Source organism: Orcinus orca, chromosome 21 (genome assembly GCF_937001465.1).
Source record: "Orcinus orca chromosome 21, mOrcOrc1.1, whole genome shotgun sequence".
Lineage (NCBI taxonomy): Eukaryota > Metazoa > Chordata > Mammalia > Artiodactyla > Delphinidae > Orcinus > Orcinus orca.
The window spans coordinates 3813987-3835414 of record NC_064579.1 but is presented as its reverse complement, the minus strand read 5'-3'; the positions used below and the strand labels follow the sequence as shown (position 1 = coordinate 3835414).

Sequence of the window (21428 nt, the reverse complement as noted above, 5' to 3'; positions counted from 1 at the left end):
GTTAATCGTGCTCATACTTCTGCCATCTCTCTACACTTTTAGTCATGCTGACTCCTCTGCTCTAAAGAAACCGGTCATCAGTTTCCATGTGTCCTGATGCTAACTCCAGGTTGGAAGTCATTGTTTCCCTACTTTCAATTCCCAAAGCATCATGCTGGAGTGGCTTTTAAGCTCTGATTTTATTTTTTCATATTTTGTGTTATATTTATTTCAATAAATGTATTATTTTGCTCTCCCTGCTCTTCTCAAGACTTTAAAAGCTTTGAGATTGGATGATGAGTCGCACACATTTCAATATTCCGTAAATCTTCAGGCACAGAGCCTGGTACATAATAGATACTTAGTAACTATGAGTGAGTGAATGAATGAATGAATGAATGAAAACGATCTCTTCCATATCACCCTATTTTCCCATTCCAATAATATGACAGGAACATGAGCCATTTAAGCAGTTTAATTATCTAACCCAAAACATGGGCTCTGGACAGCAGAGCAAGTCTAGATGCAACAGCTGAGGTGTCAAAACACATTAAAAATAATAATGCAAAAAGGACCGGGTGTAAGCTAAGCTGAGCATTTTCTTCTGGTACCTCTTCCCCTACCATTCGATTGTTCTATAATGATCATACCTGCTTAAAGGTCCTATTTTCTGCTGATTCTCAACTAGATAAAATACATACAGCTTTCAGAGATTGAAAATATTCCTATAAGGAATGAACTAAGGCTTTTGTTTTAACTTATTAAATGGAATAAAAATACTTGACATAGTAATTTCTTATCAAGTATTCAGCACTGGGAAATGTTCAATCATCCGTTTGAGACCCATAATTCTGAGTGCACCAGAAAACCTGGAGCTGGTTAACAGGAGTGAGACCACTCAGATCCTAGGCAACCTTTCAGGATCTTCCATCGATACGTTGTTCTGCATACTGTAGGAGATACAAAGAATAAGAAGGTATGGACCCTGCCCTCCAGAAACTTTGACAAGACCACGACTGGGTTAAAAGTATCAGGACAGATAACACCAAATGCCCAGCCCTGGGATTCGTGCTTCAGCAGAATGTTCTGACGGTATCTGGGTATGCAGTTGAGAGTCAATCATGGGCAGGCCCTGCCTGTACATGGAAGGCGCAGCTGTCAAGGGCTCTGGAGGACCAACTGTCCACCAAATTCTGTTGAATTCACATCCAATTTGTTCCTCATTTTTTCCCTTTACTGATATTCCTGCTGCTACTACTTTCTTTAGCTCAAGTTGGCGTAATTTCTCACTGGATTAAATTAGTAGCCTCCCAATGAATCTCCCTGCCTCCCATCCAGTTCCCTTCTAATCCAGGCTCCACACTGCTGTCCGTAGACATCTCTTTCAAAAATACAAATATCAACACGTAACTTTCCTGCCAAAAATCTTTAAGTTACTCCCCATAACCTTCAGGGTTCAGTTGGAAGTATTCAACCGGCGCCATGATCTGACTGTTTCTCAAGGTGCTTCTCCCATTTTCCCCAAAAGTGGCCTTAAGCTCCAGCCATCCCACACAGTTCCCCCAGGGGGCGCTGCTGTCCCTCCAGCTCGCAGGCCTTTGCGTGGGGTCCGTCCTCAGCCGGCAGTGCGGTCCCACTCAGCTGCCTGACCTGCACATCTTCCAGTGTCCTTCAAGGTTCACCTGACGCCTCTGATGGCACCATCTGGGAGTTCAACCTCCATTCCCACGCCCACTGTCACCTTCACAGGGCTCTTTTACTTGCCCACTTAAACAAGGCTCGATCAGTGGCCAGAATCCTCTGTTCTGAAATGAAGACTTCAATGGGGATTTGTTAGGTCCATTTTCCTGTGAATAAGCTGCCCAAACATGCCTGGATGCACCTAATGCATCTCTTTCTAACTCCCCTGCTCTTTTTCAGAAACCAGCATGCTCCTCCCGAGCTTGGTTTCCTCCCTAAGACTGTCAAGAAATTTCGGTTCTCCCCCCATGCCCCCCCCCCCCCCAAAACTATTAAAGAGACCTTGGTCAGTAGGACTGTCATACTAAAGGAACTCCAGAGCTTTTTCTTAGTCCTGAAAACCATGAATGAATGATGGACCTCCGTCCAGAAAGGGCTGCTACCCGAAAAACCTGCTTGTGATTTGAGAAATGTAGCCCTGAACAAAGGAAGCAGGTAAAGGGTGCGTCCCCAGGAATGACAGAAGCAGGACCTGCTCTTGGAGAGAGGAAAGAGCCGGTGACCCGGAATGGAAATGAACTAAGCCCTAAAGTAGAGAAAAGGTGGAACATTTGGATTCACAAATAAAATGAGATGCAAAAACCTGGGTGCACTTAGAATAAATCACAACTTCTTCCCAAGAATAAATCACAACTTCTTCCCATGACCTATTTGGATCTATGCAGTATGATCTCATCTAGGTCACAATGTCACTTTTTACCCCTCTCCTCTCATTAGCTTCAGGCCCTCTGCCCACCACAGGGCCTTTGCACCTGCTAGCACCTCTGCTTGAAGGGGCAGGTGCTTCGTGTCAGGATCCTTCAGGTCACAGTTCAAAATGTCAGCTTCTCTGAGTGGTTGTCACTAACTTTCCCATTTAAAGGAACACACATCCCATTAGCACTTGTCACAGGCTAAATGTATTTTGCTTGTTTATTTCCTGCTTCTTCTCAATAGGAACCTTCTCTTCTCATTCACTGCAGAATCTCCAGCACTTTGTGCTTGGTACCAGATAGGAGCTCAATGTTAGTGGAATGAAGTGGAAAATAAATGAAAAACATCAAAGAAGGCATCAAAGAGGAAATCAATCAACACATAACAAGCTTTCTGTTTCTAAAATCTTGACCTCGAGTCACCTGATCAGAATTTCTGTTTCTATCATCTCACAGGGAGATTAGGAGCCCACGAGCAAACTGTTAACTCCAATTAATTTGCTCCCCAAAACTCTGGAATCCCCAAGTGTATTGGAGTGGCCATGTCCTAAGGGAAAATGGTTGTCGGATGAAGGAAGGATTGTTGAAAACTCAAATGGAGATTCTCAAGCAACCTTCAGCTGGGAAAGTGTGCCCTGTCTTTGCTGATTCCCGCTGTCACATCCATCAATTCTTGGGCAGAGGACCTCAGAGAAACTATTTTCTGTTGACCTGGTCCTCATGAGAATAGGCAGAAACCTCGATCAGATTTTTAAAATGAAATCCTTGACTTGTGTTTATTGCATACATTAATGCCTCCTGTGGATGAGATGTTTTCCACTCCTAAGTCTACAAAGGGTATGACAGCACAGTATTTGTCACATGGGTCGGGTGTCCACCTGCATTCTGATTGTGGTGGTTTAAAAATGTCCACGTGTTCTCTGGTAGTCCCCTCTTCAGGTGGAGTTGAATTCCCAACCACCCCTCGAATAGGGACTGGCATTGACTTCTAACCAACAGAAGGTGATGGAAGCGAGGCCATGTGATCTTGGAGCACCCTAGAAAAGATGGCTTTCACCTGAGGCTCTGTAGGAAGCCAGGGCCACAGCATGAGCACCTTCAAAACTCCTGAGAGAGGCCCACAAGGAGAAAACCAGAGGCCTCCTACCAACATATGAGTGACTCACATTTTCTTTCTTCTTTTATTTGGCTCTTGAAATTGACATGCCACTCTCCCCACTCTCTCCTTGGATACCGTTATGTGAGTTTTGACAAACAAACACATATAGCCAGGAAGCCATATCAGGGTCCAGACAAGTTCCACAACCCCCAAATGCCCTCTTACGGCCCCACTGTAGCCAACCTCTTCCCCTCACCGCCAATGACCGGCAACCACGACTCTGTTTTCCAGAATGGAATGAGCCACCTTTAGAAGTAGAACTGCAGCCCAGGCTGACGTCTCAGGTGCAAAGTGATAAGAAACCTCAAGCCAGAATCACCTAGCCAAGCCACTCCCAAATTCCTCCCTGGAAACTTTGAGAGATAATAAATGTTTACCATTTTTTAAGCCACTAAATTTTGGGGTAATTGTCGCACAGCAATAGTTGCACCTGTTGCCTTTGGAAACTGTTCATTTTTTAACCTAGACTGCCTTTCCTTTCCTGGTCTTGGAGAAGCCCCAGTGCCCAAGTCCCCTGCACAGGTACCTTAGGTGACCTGAAGGTGGAGGAGGGTCACTGAATGATATGACCAAGCTGTCTACCGCCTGCCACGTGGGCAAAGGCCAAACTAATATTAAGAGGAACCCACGATCATCTGAAAGTCCACAGCAGAAATAATTCAAAAAGTAAATCTCTCTCACTCCCGTGTTCTGCCTGTTTTGAGGAAAGTCTTCTCATTCTCACTCACATACCACTTTTATGATTTGAAGTCCTAGGTAAGCTTCCTGTAACCCCTGGAAATGATTCCCCATTTCCTCCAATAAAGGCAGAAGTTGCATTACAGAGGGAGTCATCAATTCTAGCAGCCTCTCTAGAAATAGCTTTCTCTTCACAGAATTTTGCTTCTCAATCCCAGGCCCCTGGGAAAAGTGAATATGATTTCTTTGCCTTTTCTAGATTCTCTCTAACTGAGATGGAGTCATGAAGGTGGAGAAAACTCTTTTATTAAAATATAGGATGTACCCTGTAAATCATTCATTCCCAGAAAGCTGAGAGTTGAACTGTGCCCATTCTATACTTGAATTCAAAGAGAGTTTAATACTAAAATATACGTAAGTTCCCAAACTTAACTGTTTTGAAACAAAAGAGTTAATCATCAGAGTTCTAGCTAGTCAATGAGGAGTCATTGGAAATGGACGCACCTCCAATCCGGAGCCATAACTTAGAAGGGGACAGTTACCCCACTTCTCTGGGCCCCAGAACCCTGCTCTGCAAAAACAAGGAGCATAATTCATGATGTTTGATGTCCTTTCCAGCACTGTCTGCATCTGATGCTCAGAAACATTATGAAATTTTCAAATGAATTCTTTTGCTCTGTTTTCGTTTCCTCCGAAACAATGAAATAACTGTGCATTTTCTCATCCTAACACTTTTAAAAGAATAAATAATAAATGTCTGCAAAATGAATATTCTATTTTCACTGAGCTCTAAATTCATAATTTATACTCTCCCTGTTACTACATAAGAAATTGCCTTATATCTGTGTTTTATGCTAGCAAGAAGAAATTAAACTACAAAGAAAACCTCTAAAGCACTTTCTGTCCATTGGAATTTATAATTCTATAATTCAATAACTTCCTTTGCTTTCTACATTGGACTCCATGTTCAGAAAGAGGTGGCCGTTTTTCTTATTAAGCTAAAAGTTGGAAGTAGAGACAGATGTCATCTACTTTCTGGAACAAATATCACTAAACTTGAGTCAGTAACCAGGTTATTCATATTAATAACTATTTAGGCCAATCCCATTTAAAATCCCTTGTTAATCTACAAGAATAATTTCCTTTTTAAAAATTTGATTTGCCACTTGAAGCAAAGGAAGGCCAGAAAGCTAATACGGTTCTGTAGAGTTTCCAATGACTAAATAGTGTGGATACCAAAAAAATACAAAAGGTACAAGGTTTTTTTGTGCTATTAAATTATATACAAATAATAGGCAGAAAGTTATGTGTAGGTCACAGGAATCAAGGTTAATGTATAAAAATTAATTTTATTTTCTATATGTCAGTAAGAAACACATAAAAATGAAATTTCAAAAAATATAATTTAGGGCTTCCCTGGTGGTGCAGTGGTTGAGAGTGTGCCTGCTGATGCAGGGGACACAGGTTCGTGCCCCGGTCCGGGAAGATCCCACATGCCGCGGAGCGGCTGGGCCTGTGAGCCATGGCCGCTGGGCCTGCGCGTCCGGAGCCTGTGCTCTGCAACAGGAGAGGCCACAACAGTGAGAGGCCCGCGTACCGCAAAAAAAAAAAAAAAAAAAATATATATATATATATATATATAAAATTTATAATAGTGTTAAAGAGCACAAAGTACTCAAGGATACATTCAACTAATAATGTGTAAAATCTTTACATGGAAAACTACGTGATAGTGCTGATAAAACTTAAAGAAAGAAGTAAATAGGGAGATATATGATGTTCATGGATTGTAAGATTCAATATTGTGAGTCATTTAAATAAATCTTCCCAAATTGATCTATAGATTAAATGAAGTCCCATTCAGTATTCCACCAAACTTTCTACGTAGAGACTGAAAAACTGATTCTAACATTTATATAGAAATGTGAAGGATTTAGAACAGCCAAACAATCTTGAGAAAAAAGAACAAAGCTGGAGAACTTGCACTACCTGATATCAAAAGTTCTCTAATGCTATAAATAAATACAGTGTGGTGCTGGCATAAAGATAGACAAATAAGTCAATGGAACACAATAGATTGTACAGAAATAGACTCACACACAATCAATAGATGTTCAAAAGAGGCGCCAAGAAAATCCAACGAGGAAAAAATAATAATTGCAACAAATTTGCTGCAACAACTGGGTAAATATCTAAAAACAAAATGAATGTCAACCCCTTCCTCACACCATACACAAAAATTAATTTGAGATACATCATAATTCTAGATGTAAAAGCTAAAATTATGAAACTTGTAGAAGAAAATATACAAGATTACCTTTGATCATGAGTGTAGGCAAAGACTGTTTAGATGGGACACAAAAAGCAATGATTATGAAAGAAAATAAAGAGAAATTCTACTTTGATAATTCAATAGTGTCTGCTTACCAGACATTATTTAAGGAAATGAAGAGCCAAGTCACAGTCTAGGAGAAAATATTCACAGTGGGTACACCTGACAAAGGATTTGTATTTATAACATATGAAAACCTTCTACCTACTACTCAACAATAAAGAATGGTACTGACACAAAAACAGAAATATAGATCAACGGAACAGGATAGAAAGCCCAGAGATAAACCCAAGCACAAATGGTCACCTTATCTTTGATAAAGGAGGCAAGAGTATACAATGGAGAAAAGACAGCCTCTTCAATAAGAGGTGCTGGGAAAACTGGACAGCTACATGTAAAAGAATGAAATTAGAACACTCCTTAACACCATACACAAAAATAAACTCAAAATGGATTAGAGACCTAAACGTAAGGCCAGACACTATAAAACTCTTAGAGGAAAACATAGGCAGAACACTCTATGACATAAATCACAGCAAGATCCTTTTTGACCCACCTCCTAGAGAAATGGAAATAAAACAAAAATAAACAAATGGGACCTAATGAAACTTCAAAGCTTTTGCACAGCAAAGGAAACCATCAACAAGACGAAAAGACAGCCCTCAGAATGGGAGAAAATATTTGCAAATGAAGCAACTGACAAAGGATAAATCTCCAAAATTTACAAGCACCTCATGCAGCTCAATATCAAAAAAACAAACAACCCAATCCAAAAATGGGCAGAAGACGTAAAGACATTTCTCCAAACAAGATATACAGACTGACAACGGACACATGAAAGGATGCTCAACATCACTAATCATTAGACAAACGCAAATCAAAGCTACAATGAGGTATCATCTCACACCAGTCAGAATGGCCATCATCAAAAAATCTATAAACAATAAATGCTGGGGAGGGTGTGGAGAAAAAGGAACCCTCTTGCACTATTGGTGGGAATGTAAACTGATACAGCCACTGTGGAGAACAGTATAGAGGTTCCTTAAAAAACTAAAAATAGAACTACCATATGACCCAGCAATCCCACTACTGGGCATATACCCTGAGAAAACCATAATTCAAAAAGAGTCATGTACCACAATGTCCACTGCAGCTCTATTTACAATAGCCAGGATATGGAAACAACGTTAAGTGTCCATTGACAGATGAATGGATAAAGAAGATGTGGCACATATATACAATGGAATATTACTCAGGCATAAAAAGAAATGAAATTGAGTTATTTGTAGTGAGGTGGATGGACCTAGAGTCTGTCATACAGAGTGAAGTAAGTCAGAAAGAGAAAAACAAATACTGTATGCTAACACATATATATGGAATCTAAAAAAAAAAAAGAAATGGTTCTGAAAAACCTAGGGGCAGGACAGGAATAAAGATGCAGACGTAGAGAATGGACTTGAGGATACCAGGAAGGGGAAGGGGAAGCTGGGACGAAGTGAGAGAGTGGCATGGATGTATATACACTACCAAATGTAAAATAGATAGCTAGTGGGAAGCAGCCACATAGCACAGGGAGTTCAGCTCGGTGCTTTGTGACCACCTAGAGGGGTGTGATAGGGAGGGTGGGAGGGAGGGAGACACAAGAGGGAGGAGATATGGGGATATATGTAAACATATAGCTGATTCACTTTGTTACACAGCAGAAACTAACACACCATTGTAAAGCAATTATACTCCAATAAAGATGTTAAAAAATTAAATAAATAAAGAGGCAGACAGCCAGTTTTTTTAAATAGGCCAAAGACACGAACAGACATTTCACAAAGGAAGATATACAAATGACCAACATTTTAAAGTGTTTGACATAATTAGTCAACATGGAAACACAAATTAAAGCCATAATGAAATACTCTCCTACACCCACTAGAAAGACTGATAAAAACAAACGTTGGTGAGGATATGGAATTCATATATGTTGCTTTAGGGTGTGCAAAATAATGCAGCTACTTTGGAAAACATTTTGGTAGTTTCTTGTTCAGTTAAAAATACACCCAACTTATGACCATGACCCAGCAATTCTACTCTGAGGTATTTAACAAGAGAAGTAAAAACATCTGTCAACAACAACAACAAAAAGAATGTTCATGAAAGCCTTATTCAAAATAGCCCCAAAAATGTCAAGAGGAGAATGGCTAGACATATTGTGGGATTTCTGTCTAGAAGAAAACCACTCCATGATAAAGAGCAAGGGGCTACTCTGCTTTTTATGCAACAAATGGATACGTTTCAAAAACAATATGAGGGCTTCCCTGGTGGCGCACTGGTTGAGAGTCCGCCTGCCGATGCAGAGGGTGTGGGTTCGTGCCCCGGTCCGGGAGGATCCCACATGCCGCAGAGCGGCTGGGCTCGTGAGCCATGGCCGCTGGGCCTGTGCGTCCGGAGCCTGTGCTCCGCAACGGGAGAGGCCACAACAGTGAGATGCCCGCATACCGCAAAAAAAAAAAAAACCAATATGAGAAGCTAGACACAGAAAAATACATACTTTCTGTGACAATTATATGAAATTTTAGAGCAGGCAAAACTAAAGTTTGGTGAAAGAAATAAGAAAATTGGTTCCCTGGAATGGGAAGTTAGCATTGACTGGGATGGGGCCCGTGGGAATGACGTCATGATGGAAAAGTTATGGATCTTGGTAGGAGCGTGGGTTACACTCCGTGAACTATATAACACTTAATATCTCTGCTTTTCACAATGTATAAAATATACATCGTCTTTTTAAATTAGAAGAAAAAATCATAAATAATGTCTTGTAAAAATTATTCAATCAGGATCCTTTTGGAAATGAAAAGTATTGCCATGTTAAAAAATGCAGAATTTTAGGTGACTTTTAAATTCTGCTTTCTCTGTTTATTCATTCATTCAGCAATTTTATTGAGTACCTACTCTGTGTCTGTCACTGTTCTAGGTGTTTTTGAACACATCAGTAGGCAAAGCAGACATAGATTCCTGCTTTCAAGTTGCTAACAGTCTATAGGGTGAGTAGGGAGAAATCAGGAAAACCATAATAAACCGGTAAATGATGTAGGGTTTTACTGAGAAGTGCTGGGACTTCCCTGGCGGTCCAGTGGTTAAGACTCCATGCCTCCACTGCAGGGGGCACAGGTTCGATCCCTGGTCGGGGAACTAAGATCCCATGTGCCGCACGGGCAAAAAAATAAAATAAAATAAAATAATTAAAAACTGAGAAGTGCTAAGAAGGAGAGGAAGCCTGTGACACTGCCATCCTCCAGCTGCTTGACACCAGTTTTTTAAAAGTTATGGATATGCCTGTATTTACTGGTTAGCATTTTTGCCTTTATTAATTGATCGACCATGCACTAGAAGCATTCCAGAAATAGAAGACTGTGTGTGTGTGTGTGTGTGTGTGTGTGTGTGTGTGCGCCCGCGCATGCCCATGTGTTTTAAAACATGCTAGGTTATCATCATTGCTTTATTCCCTAAACTTTTGCAATATTTAATGCCTGAATACATATACATCAAGATGTCACCTGGGGTGGGTGAAAAGGTTGGTTTCAAGGACGCTGTGTTCGATGCTAATCGCGTTTCATGTGCTCCTGAGTCAGAATCACATTGAGTTATCAAGTCCAAGAGCTGCCTGTTTTGTCTTTGGGATAAAAGACAAACCACTCAAATGTTACAGAATTCAGACTCCCAAGTCATTAAGACATGGTTGTACCTAAAAGATGCAGCACCGATAGTTCAAAACAGACAAGAAGAATGTGCTCTAGGAATAATTCTCCTACAAGTCATAATATCTGGCACAAAACATAAATAAAGCCCTATTTTTCTCCTTCAGTGCCTGCCATGAAGGAGTCGCGGAGCAGACTTGTTATCTGCCAGGAACAGCGAGACATGGGAGGCCTTCAGCTAAAAAATACTCCTCCTGTATTTTTAACAAGACAGAGACTGTGAACACAAGCAATTCCCCAGCAGACAGCAATAGTACCAAATATTCAAAAGCATTTGCAACATGATTATCCAACATACTGAAATATTAAGCTCCATGTTGTTGCTCTAGAGCTAGAAAACCTCCACAAAAATAGTGTTTTTCCTGTTTGCTCTCATTTGCTGTTTTTAATCATTATCTTGGAAAAATCAGTCTCTCATCAGCTCCATAGATCTCCTAATGGACCTGCAGTCCTAAATCTATGCTGTATGATAGGCTTCTTCCATGCTAATCTGTTTATTCACCAGCGACTGCTTATGTTTTCCTCTCTTTTGCCTAAACATATATGATTCTGCTCACATGGGATACCTTCTCACCTGCTAAAAGACCACCCACCTTTCTAGTTCCAACTCCAGTCCTTTTCTTTGGTGAAGTCTTCCCCAACCAACATAATCAGAAGTGACCTGTCCCTCCTGTCAGGTCACACAGCAAGGTCTTCTGTCCCATTTATTTGGTCTAGAATTATACCAGGTTATTTTCCCTTGGAGGCTCATAGCCTGGTAAGGGTAATAAGAATTGCAGGCTCTACATACCGAACCCAGCTCAAACCCAGGTTGCATTCTCAGAACTGACTTGTAAACTTTGTTATTACAGCCATTATGATGGACGATCTCCTGGCCAACTTCTAAAAGTATATCTAAACCATAAAATATCTGAGGTATAGTAGAGCACCCTTTGCAGCATTATTTTTCTGAGAAAATGCATTTCTACTTCTACACTGCCAACATCAGTTGATCAAAATGGTTTAGGTGATCAAAAAATGTTTAAATGGTTGTTGATGATGAAATATTCTCTTAGGTTCCACAGAATGGTATGTGGCTTCCTCAGGAATCCATAGGATTGATCCTCACCCTATGATTCCAAGTCTCCACTCAGCAACTTCTGTAAAATCTCACATGAACTTAAAATGCTCCATGGTTTCCATCAACCGAGAAAATAGGTTAACAGATGGGGGATGGGAGGAGCCAGGTATTGATTCTATAGTGGTCCACAGCACTGTCTTACCTCAGCTTCCTAGATATGCCCACGAAAAGGCCTTGGGCTTAATTTAGTCCATGAAATGGAGCCAATGTGTTGCTTTGTTTTGGCTGAATTCATAAAAGCACAAAAGTTTAAAATTAAGATAACACCATTTGGCCTTTTTTGCATCTGCTCTTGTACTGCTCATGTACAAAAGCATTCATTCCAGAAGGTGTTTAAAGATAAAGCAGAAGGAAAAACTCTGGTTCATGAGTGGGTGGTTTTGATCTGAACATAGTATTGACTACTATGTAGTCAATAAAAATATGGCAATCACAAATACTTTGAAAGAAAGGAGATGGAAAAAATTAGTTTTCTGTTCATTTCCTTTTTCTTCTATTCCTTTTGGAGGATCCTAGAATTGTCCTTAGTAGGCAAAGCAATAGGAAGAATCATCCCAGTTTATGAAAACACTTTCTCTGAAAGCCCAGTTCTGTGGCAGAAATAAGAAGAGTTTCTCTTACCTCTTAATTCCCCCGTATCCAGAGTTGTCCCAAGCTGTTCTAACAAAGCAACTCTTGCTGCATTCTTTTTGTGTTTCTTGCCATCATAATGCTGCTGGGCCATCAGAGGATTGTTAAACCAGGCTGCACAGAGCCCACAGTATCTGTCTGAATCTCTTCTTTGATAGGGAGATGAGACCACTGGAGCAGTGTCCACTCTCGGAGGTTTAAGTGAGCTCAGAGGCGCTGCTGGGGAGAAAAACAACCAGAGAGAACCACAAGCCACATTAGTCCCTTCCTGAGTGCACATGTCCTCAACAGCTGAAGACGAAAGGGTCTCCCGTTCATTCTAGAGCTCAAAAATCCAAGAATTTACTGAGATCAGGAAAACTGATCTTTGCCAGCCTTTGTTTTTGAAGTTGGGCTACAATTAAAAATTCCTAACTTACTGCGTCAAAGTTTGCAATTTGTTATAGTTCCACCTGATAGGTCAGGAAACCATCCTTTAGGAGGAAAGAAAGGTTTTTAAAAATAAAATCTCGGGGCTTCCCTGGTGGCGCAGTGGTTGAGAGTCCGCCTGCCAATGCAGGAGACGCAGGTTCGTGCCCCGGTCCGGGAAGATCCCACCTGCGGCGGAGCGGCTGGGCCCGTGAGCCATGGCCGCTGGGCCTGCGCGTCCGGAGCCGCCACAACAGTGAGAGGCCCGCATACCGCAAAAAAAAAAAAAAAAAAAAAAAAAAAGATCTCGGAGGTAAGGGAGTGGTTTATTAATCAAAGCCAAAACTTGAAGTAAACATTGTACAATCACGACTTGAAAGATTCTGAATGAATGAATTAAACATTTGTGTGCTCTAGATGGAAATAACTAGTAAGTAAAGGATTTGTCAAAGTGATAGAAGCTGATCTGTCAGTTGCATGGATTGTACCAACTGACGAAATCATGCTAATTTTATTGTCAGTCATTTCTGTTTATTGTGAGAGGTTATTTTCAATCCATACCTGCTAAAATTGACATTGAAAATACAATATTTTTTTAAAAGACCAAAAGACAAACACTACAGAGCAGATGTTGCTATCTAAATGAAAAAGACATACTATCACTATTTTGAGATTGCCTCAGCTATTAACATATTTCATTGTGAGCTTACAGTTATTTTGGGTCCAGGAAAAAAAAGAGAATCTAACTTGGAAGAGTTTACTAACAGAAAACAAAAATAACTTTTTTATGCATTACAACATACAAGTTGCTTTCATCTTTTCAATAACTATGAGTTGGATTATTATCCTGTTTCTCAGATGATGGACTTCAGAGATGCCAAAGTTTTACTGAAGGTAAGGTAACTAGTTATGGTAAAGGCAGGACTCCAAGCAAATCCTTAATTTCCAAAACCAATATTCCTTTCAATACCCCTAAGAACTCTTTTCATACTTCTTAATAAGCCAAGGGATTTTTTTCTAGACCTCAGTTATCTTTGTATTTTATATGGGACATAATTTAATTTTAGAAAAAATTCTGCTCCAAATCTTTTGGAGAAGAAAACAAATTTAAACTCTCACATGGCCCATTAGTCATCATGCAATATAGCAATGCCTTCTGTTTTTTCTTTGCCTCTGTGATGTGGAGTGCAGCTGGCAAGACTATGAAAATTAGGGTTATTCCAAGGAAAAGCTGAGATCTGGAACCTCAATAACAAATTAATGAACCATCTGATCAACTCACTAAGCTTTCAAATCACTTTTATGTGGATTTTATTTTTAGATTGAATAACTGATATATCCACAGCCAACACAATACTCCATGGTGAAAAGCTGAAAGCCTTCCCGCTAAAATCTGGAGCAAGACAAGGATGCCCACTCTCACTGCTTCTATTTAACATGGTATTGGAAGTCCTAGACACAGCAATTAGACAAGAAAAAGAAATAGAAGGTATCCAAATTGTAAGGGAAGAGGTAAAACTGTCACTATTTACAGATGACATGATACTCTATATAGAGAACCCTAAAGTTTCCACCCCAAAACTATTAGAACTAATAAATGAATTCAGCAAGGTTGCAGGATACAAAATTAATGTACAGAAATCTGTTGCATTTCTGCACACCAATAATGAAATTTCAAAAAGTAAAAAAATAAAATAAAATAAAATCACATCAAAAAAATACTTGGGAATAAACTTAACCAAGGAAGTGAAAGACCAATATGCTGAAAACTATAAGACATTAATGAAGGAAGTCGAAGATGATTTAAAGAAATGGAAAGATATCATGCTTTTGGCTTAGAAGAATCAATATTATTAAAATGGCCATATTGCTGAAAACAATCTACATACTTAATGCAATCTCTATCAAAATACCCAGGACATTTTTCACTGAACTTGAGCAAATAATCATAAAATTTATATGGAAGCACAAAAGACCCCAATTTGCCAAAGCAATTCTGAGAAAAAAGAACAAAGCTGGAGGTATAACCCTCCCAGACTTCGGACTACACTACAAAGCTACAGTAATCAAATCATTAGCACAGAAACAGACAAGAAGATCAGTGGAACAGAACAGAGAGACCAGAAGTAAACCCACACATTTATACGGTCAAGTAATCTATGACAGAGAAGGCAAGAATATACAATGGAGAAAACAGTCTCTTCAGCACGTAGTGTTGGGAAAGCTGAACAGCTACATGTAAAACAATGAAAATTAGAATATTCACTCACACCATATGTAAAAATGCACTCAAAATGGTTTAAAGACCTAAATGTAAGACATGAAACCGAACAACTCCTAGAAGAGAACACAGGTGAAACACTCTTTGACATAAGTTGTAGCAATATTTTCTTGGATCAGTCTCCCAAAGCAGAAGAAATAAAAGCAAAAATAAAAAAAGGGTACCTAATTAAAAGTTTTGCACTGCAAAGGAAACCATCAACAAAATGAAAAGACAACCTATGGGATGGGAGAAAATATTTGCAAATGATGCAACCAATAAGGAGTGATTATCTGAAATATACAAACAGCTGATACAACTCAATATCAAAAAAAAAAAAAAAGCCCAATCAAAAAATGGGGAGAAGACTTAAATAGATATTTTTCCGGAGAAGACATACAGATGGCCAACAGGCACATGAAAAGATGCTCAACGTCACTGATTATTAGAGAAATGCAAATCAAAACCAGAATGAGGTATCACCTCACACCTGTCAGAATGGCCGTCATCAACAAATGTTGGAGAAAAGGGAAGCTCGTACACTGTTGGTGGAATGTAAATTTGTGTAGCCACTATGGAAAACATATGGAGTTCCTTAAAAAACTAAAAATAGAGCTACTATATATCCAGCAATTCCAGTCTGGTGTATATCCAGAAAAAACAAAAATCACTACATCAAATAGATACATGCACCCCTGTGTTGTTCACAGCAGCATTATTTACAATAGTCAAGACATGAACACAACTCTCTCTCTCTCTCTCTCTCTCTATATATATATATATACACACACACACATACACACACACACACACATATAAATACACACCCGTGTATATTTTATATATATATATATATATATATATATATATATATATATATATATAAAATGGAATATTACTCAGCCACAGAAAGAATGAAATATTGTCATTGGCAGCAACATGGAGAGACCTATTATACTTAGTGAAGAGTATATTATACTTAGTGAAGTAAGTCAGACAGAGAACGACAAATACTATATATCACTTATATGTGGAGTCTAAAAATAATACAGATGAATGTTTATACAAAACAGAAACCGACTCACAGACATAGAAAACAAACCTGTCATTACCAAAAAGGGGTGGAAGGACAAATTAAGTGTATGGGATCAACAGATACAAATTACTACACATAAAATAGATAAGCAACAGTAATAGATAAGTTACTGTACAGCACAGGGAATTATACCGAACATGTTGTAATAACCTAAAATGGAATATAATCTTCAAAAATACTGAATCATTATGCTGTACAGCCAAAACTGACACAATATTGTAAATCAACCGTGCCTCAATAAAAAATAAATAACCGATATACAAATAAATACTTGCTAAATGACATTTTAATTCAGGAAATGAATTGTCACAATATCTAGAAAGCCTTTTCCTACCTACCCAGAGATTTCATCAGATAGGGAAGTTTTTAGCTACTTTGGATGAAACCAAATGGTATTATTTCTATAGGGACTTAGAGAAACAAGAAGTCTCTTAAAAACCTCATTGCCAAATTCAATAATACATCGCCATGTGATGATAAAACTCAAACTGGGGCTGTACCATCCTGGCAGCCACCCAGAATCATTCTGCTATGACTTAGAAATGCTAATAAAAGCTACAAATATGCAGTTGACCTGTAACGTGAAAGGACTTCTATTTACTTTTCTGAAGGAAATTGAATCTTTCTTCCAAAGTTTCCTGCATCCTTACCAATTTCTGAGGATTTATAGCCATCTATTGTTTTTGATAGAAATGGAAAACATGTCAAACATTTGCAGTCTGAATAAATGTTGACTCTTGAAGCATAATTCACTTTTCTCTAAACTGGGCCCTAAAAAACATTTCAGAGTTGATTTCATCAATTGATACCTTATACATCATATTCTGGCAGGAGCAATACACTATAGAATATTCATCAGATAAGAATCTTATCTTGCACATAAGAAAGTAGTTTGATGCTGCATTTGCATGGTAGCTTTTCCTCTTTAATAATCCTACTATCCTGGTGCAGCACCAAAGTTTAATTTTTCCTATGCTTCTGTTTCCAACTGTCTTCACCAACTAAAACCCAGTTTATATTTCCTGTAAAGGCAAACAAAGGTACTAGTATAAAGGGAATGGAAATAGCTTTGAATCAAAATTGAAAATCAAGGTTCGGTTGGACTCTACCACCCCTGAACTGTGCGACCTTCGGCAAATCTCTGACGCCGCTGGTTTCCACAAGGTTATCTTTACACATTTCAGAGAGTAGAAATTATGCATCTCATTCTGGAAACTTTACTTTCAAACAGAAAACCATTACTCTGATTCACTGAATATAGCATCCAAATCTTCACTTCGGCTTTTGACAGGGTACCAACGATCCCAGTGTGCCTGGGACCAAGAGGGTTCCCAGGACATGAGATTTTCAGTGTTAAAACAGGGAAAGTTGTGGGCAAACTGGGATGAGTTGGTCACCCTAACCTCTGGGATCAGACCTGATTTAACATCCCACTGGAGAAAAGAATTAGGAAAAAGTTTGGAAATAATTGTTCAGGAGACCAGAGCAGGTTCTCTTTCAACCAAGCAGACAAGATCCACTGATAGATCTCAAAGGTTTACTTGTTAGGTCACCAAGTGGGTGTCCTTTGCCAGAGAAGGGGGTACCACAACCTCCAGGAAATGGTGTTCTCACTTGCCTGTCTGCCTTCCAGTCCACAGTCACAGGGCGCCCTTCAACTCTCACACCTCCACAAGTGAGACTTTCAATAACACCTTCTATCTCCTACACTTTCTCTCTCTCTCTCTCTCTCTCTCTCTCTCTCTCTCTCTCTCCTTTCTTCTTTGTTCCTCCTTTTCTCTCCCCCTCTTTCATACATTCTTACAAAGGATCTGGGGGCTTTCAAAATAATCCCATAAATGGACTCAGTTTAAAATGAGTGGTTCTCTACTAATTCAAAAAGATACATGTATCCCAATGTTCATAGCAGCATTATTTACAGTTGGCAAGATATGGAAGCAACTTAAATGTCCATCAACAGATGAACAGATAAAGAAGTTGTGGTATACATACATATATACATGTATATATGTGTGTGTGTGTGCGTATATATTATATATATATACGCACACACACGCACAGTGGAATACTACTCAGCCATCAAAAAAGAACAGAATTTTGTCATTTGCAGCAACATGGATGGACTTGGAGGGCATTATGCTAAGTGAAATAAGCCAGGCAGAGAAAGACAAACACCGTATGACATCACTTCTATGTGGAGTCTAAACACAACAAACTAGTGAATACAACAAAAAGAAGCAGACTCACAGATACAGAGAGCAAGCTAGTGGTTCCCAGTGGGGAGGGGGGAGGTGCAATATGGGGGGGAGGGTGTGGGAGTTACAAACTATTGGATGTAAGAAAGGCTCAAGCATGTATTATACAACACGGGGAAAACAGCCAATATTTTGTAATAACTAAATGGAAACTAACCTCTAAAAATAATAAAAGTCCATAATACATTAAAAAAAAAAGCATGTGTTTTTCTCACCTAAGGGTTCTTATCTACATTACTAATTCTTCCAAGTTTTGTGATATCATGCAGTTTATTCTATTTCATCTGTTCCATGTATTTTTTAAAATTTGAGTTGCCCTCAAATTCAGTTTGACCAATGGGGCAGCTTGAAGCTCAGGGAGATAAATCAACCAGCGTAGGGCCCCTAATTAATAAACAGCAAAGGAAATAGCAAAGACCAGACCTTCTGACTTGAGGCCCAGCACCATATTTCAATGTCAGCCAGTTCCCAGTGATGCCAAGGGAGCAACAGGCCAAATAAACAAGCAAATTAACCACAGAGTCAGGACACACTTCCTGGGTTTCAGCATCTGTTCTCAGTAGGGATTCTTTGGAAATATGTATGTTCTCTAAAATAATTTTTCTGATTTCCAGTCCCTATGATCCACTGCCTTTCTTTTTTTTCTTCCTATCCTAAATCATATCAAAGACAGGAGGGGGCTTCCCTGGTGGTGCAGTGGTTGAGAGTCCGCCTGCCGATGCAGGGGACGCGGGTTCGTGCCCTGGTCCGGGAAGATCCCACATGCCGCGGAGTGGCTGGGCCCGTGAGCCATGGCCGCGGAGCCTGTGCGTCCGGAGCCTGTGCTCCGCAACGGGAGAGGCCACAACGGTGAGAGGCCCGTGTACCGCAAAATAAATAAATAAAGAAAGAAAGACAGGAGGAATTTTTCGGCAAGTATCACTGTTTTTTTGCAAATGCAGTTGACACTTCAATGTGACTGGACCATTTAGTGCCCGGCTGAGGAGTGGCTGTCACTACACATCGACAGCTCAGCCTCCAAACAGTCCAGCCTCTTCTGCAGGTAGATGCCTCAACTCCACGCAAACTGTGCAAAGTTAGAGCTCAAAATGTAGACTTCCTCTGTACTTCTCACCGAGGAGAGTGCCTCTTGTGTAGATGATAAACGCTCAATGAACATGTGATGAATAAATGAAGAAAAGAACTAGTACATTTCAGCTAATATCAACTCAGGGGATTTTCATGTTTTAATACATGGCTTGTGATAGCTAAATTTAAAATCTTTGATGGTTTCATTAAACTTACTTCATAGGATTAAAAACAAGTTAGATGAAGTGGGGATGAATTAAATAAACTGTGGATGGCTATAGTCTGAGATTTAGTGACCTGGAGAAACATTCAGGATATAATATAAATTAAAAGATGGAGGTTACATGTGGGATGTAAACCAAATTACTTATTAAATTATACACACAGACATATAAAACTATATATACAGGCTAGAAGGCCATAAATAAAAGCTTAGCACCGGTTATTTTTAAGTTGTGGATGATGAGTGATGTGGTTTATACTCATACAACCCTTGATGCGGGGGAAAAACATTTCTATTTTTCATCTTACATACAGGTCACATTTCATGCGAACTTCTTTTAGTGCAAAGTCTAGAAAACACTGCTTAAGGGACTTTTGGTGCCACAACGAGGTCTCAGATTAAATCTCACAAGATTTTCTTTGCACTGATTTATTTATTAATTTATTTTTGATGGGGGTGGGATAGGTTGAGAGAAAGCGAACTCAGTCAGAATATCATATAAAAGCTCCAGCTTCTCCTATTTCTCCAAAAGATATGGGGCAACTCCTTTCCCACCACAGCCGACCCTGAAGTGGCTCTGATGATTTAGATAAAAGGAAGTATCTCTCTTCCTTCTCATCTGATATGTTTGGAAGTGAATACTGCTACCTGAAGCTGCAAGATAGACAAATCCAGGTGCTATTTCTTCGATGACAGGAAGGAAATTAAAGAACACTATCAAATATCCCAAGTTCCAAAGTATGTACCATTAAACACTTCCTGAGAATAAACAAAGATGAGGGTGACTTACCAGAACCATCGTTCCAATTCAATTTTGTATCAACAGTCTAAGTATAATCAGCCTATTAGTGAGAATTGCTTCCTCACCCACACTGCATTCATAGATCATCAGTCTTCATTAATATCCTATTCATAGATTATTGATTTTCATTAATGTAGAATAATTCCCTCTGGTTCAGTCACTGATTAGGTTCTAAATATCTTAAGGACGCCTGTTTTCTGCAGAATCTTAATCTTTGAGAATAAGCCATTAAATAGAACTTCGGAGGAGATAAAAGCCCTTTTATAACTTTCTCATGTTGTTTGACAAAAGAATCCTAAGGCTGTGGTATTCCACATTCTTTTATGCATTGGAAACAGGAGGACAGAATGTAAGTTTCAGGAGGATAGAATCTTTATCGATTTCGTCTGCTGACGTATCCCAGGTGCCCAGAACCAGTGCGTGTTAAATCAAGCCTTGTGGAATAAGGGGACTAGTTTTTTCCCCATCAAGCTATTTATGTAAGAGAAGGAATCATGGTTTTACCTTAGGACATTCTGCTAAGATGCTGTGATAGCATCCTCTCTGTCCAGACTGATCTTAAAAAGCCCTGCTGCGTTGTGGGTACAATACACTCATGGCATTCGGTTTTCAAACACTATTCAGTTAAGGTGTTTTATTCCCTCTGAGTTCAGTCTCAAAATCTCCGGTTTTCGCCTCTGTTCTCAAACTCCGTGCAGAGGTGCCCTGGATGGTGCAGTGAACACACAGGAGAGCCCATACGATCTTTTAAAATCCTGAGAAAGCACCGTGAATCCATCAGACCCCGTGGGAACCACTGTCTCCAGGTAATTCACAGTTTCAGCATGAGATGCTACAGTCCTTTCAGTGAGCTCATATTCCCTTGAAGCTGGACTTCCAGAGGCTGCTGTGTACCTCCAATCCATCCAACCAATCAATGAGGAACAGGAAATGAGGTTGACAAAGTCCAGTCTAATTCAAAGATTTGAGAAGTTACCCAGTGCCCAACAGGCAAACGCATCCATTAGTCAGCGTGGTTATTTAAGGATAAAGTACAAAATTAAGACTTCTTTCAATGCACGTGCATTATTTTTGCACACGGCTGCTAAGTCATTAGGACATAAATACTCATTAAGTTGTTTGGACACAAAGAGTTATGACATCCTACTGTATACTTTGCTTATTGCTTGAGCAAGTATTAATGACCTGCTAACTGGGCACTGTTCGAAGTGCCTCTCCTCACAAATCTCAGCTGAGA

General features: G+C 39.5%; 1 protein-coding gene across 3 annotated transcripts in view; it reads right to left on the bottom strand.

Annotated features, from left to right (window-relative positions):
* The window catches only part of ZMAT4 (zinc finger matrin-type 4), a 340635-nt gene that overhangs the window by 100558 nt on the left and 218649 nt on the right, over positions 1–21428 (bottom strand). For 2 of the 3 annotated variants that reach the window (XM_049704216.1, XM_049704214.1), the window contains exon 5: positions 12071–12298. In XM_049704216.1, the coding sequence (XP_049560173.1) occupies positions 12071–12298 (228 nt within the window). The remainder of the gene's footprint in view (positions 1–12070; positions 12299–21428) is intronic. The other variant, XM_049704215.1, reaches the window with a different exon arrangement.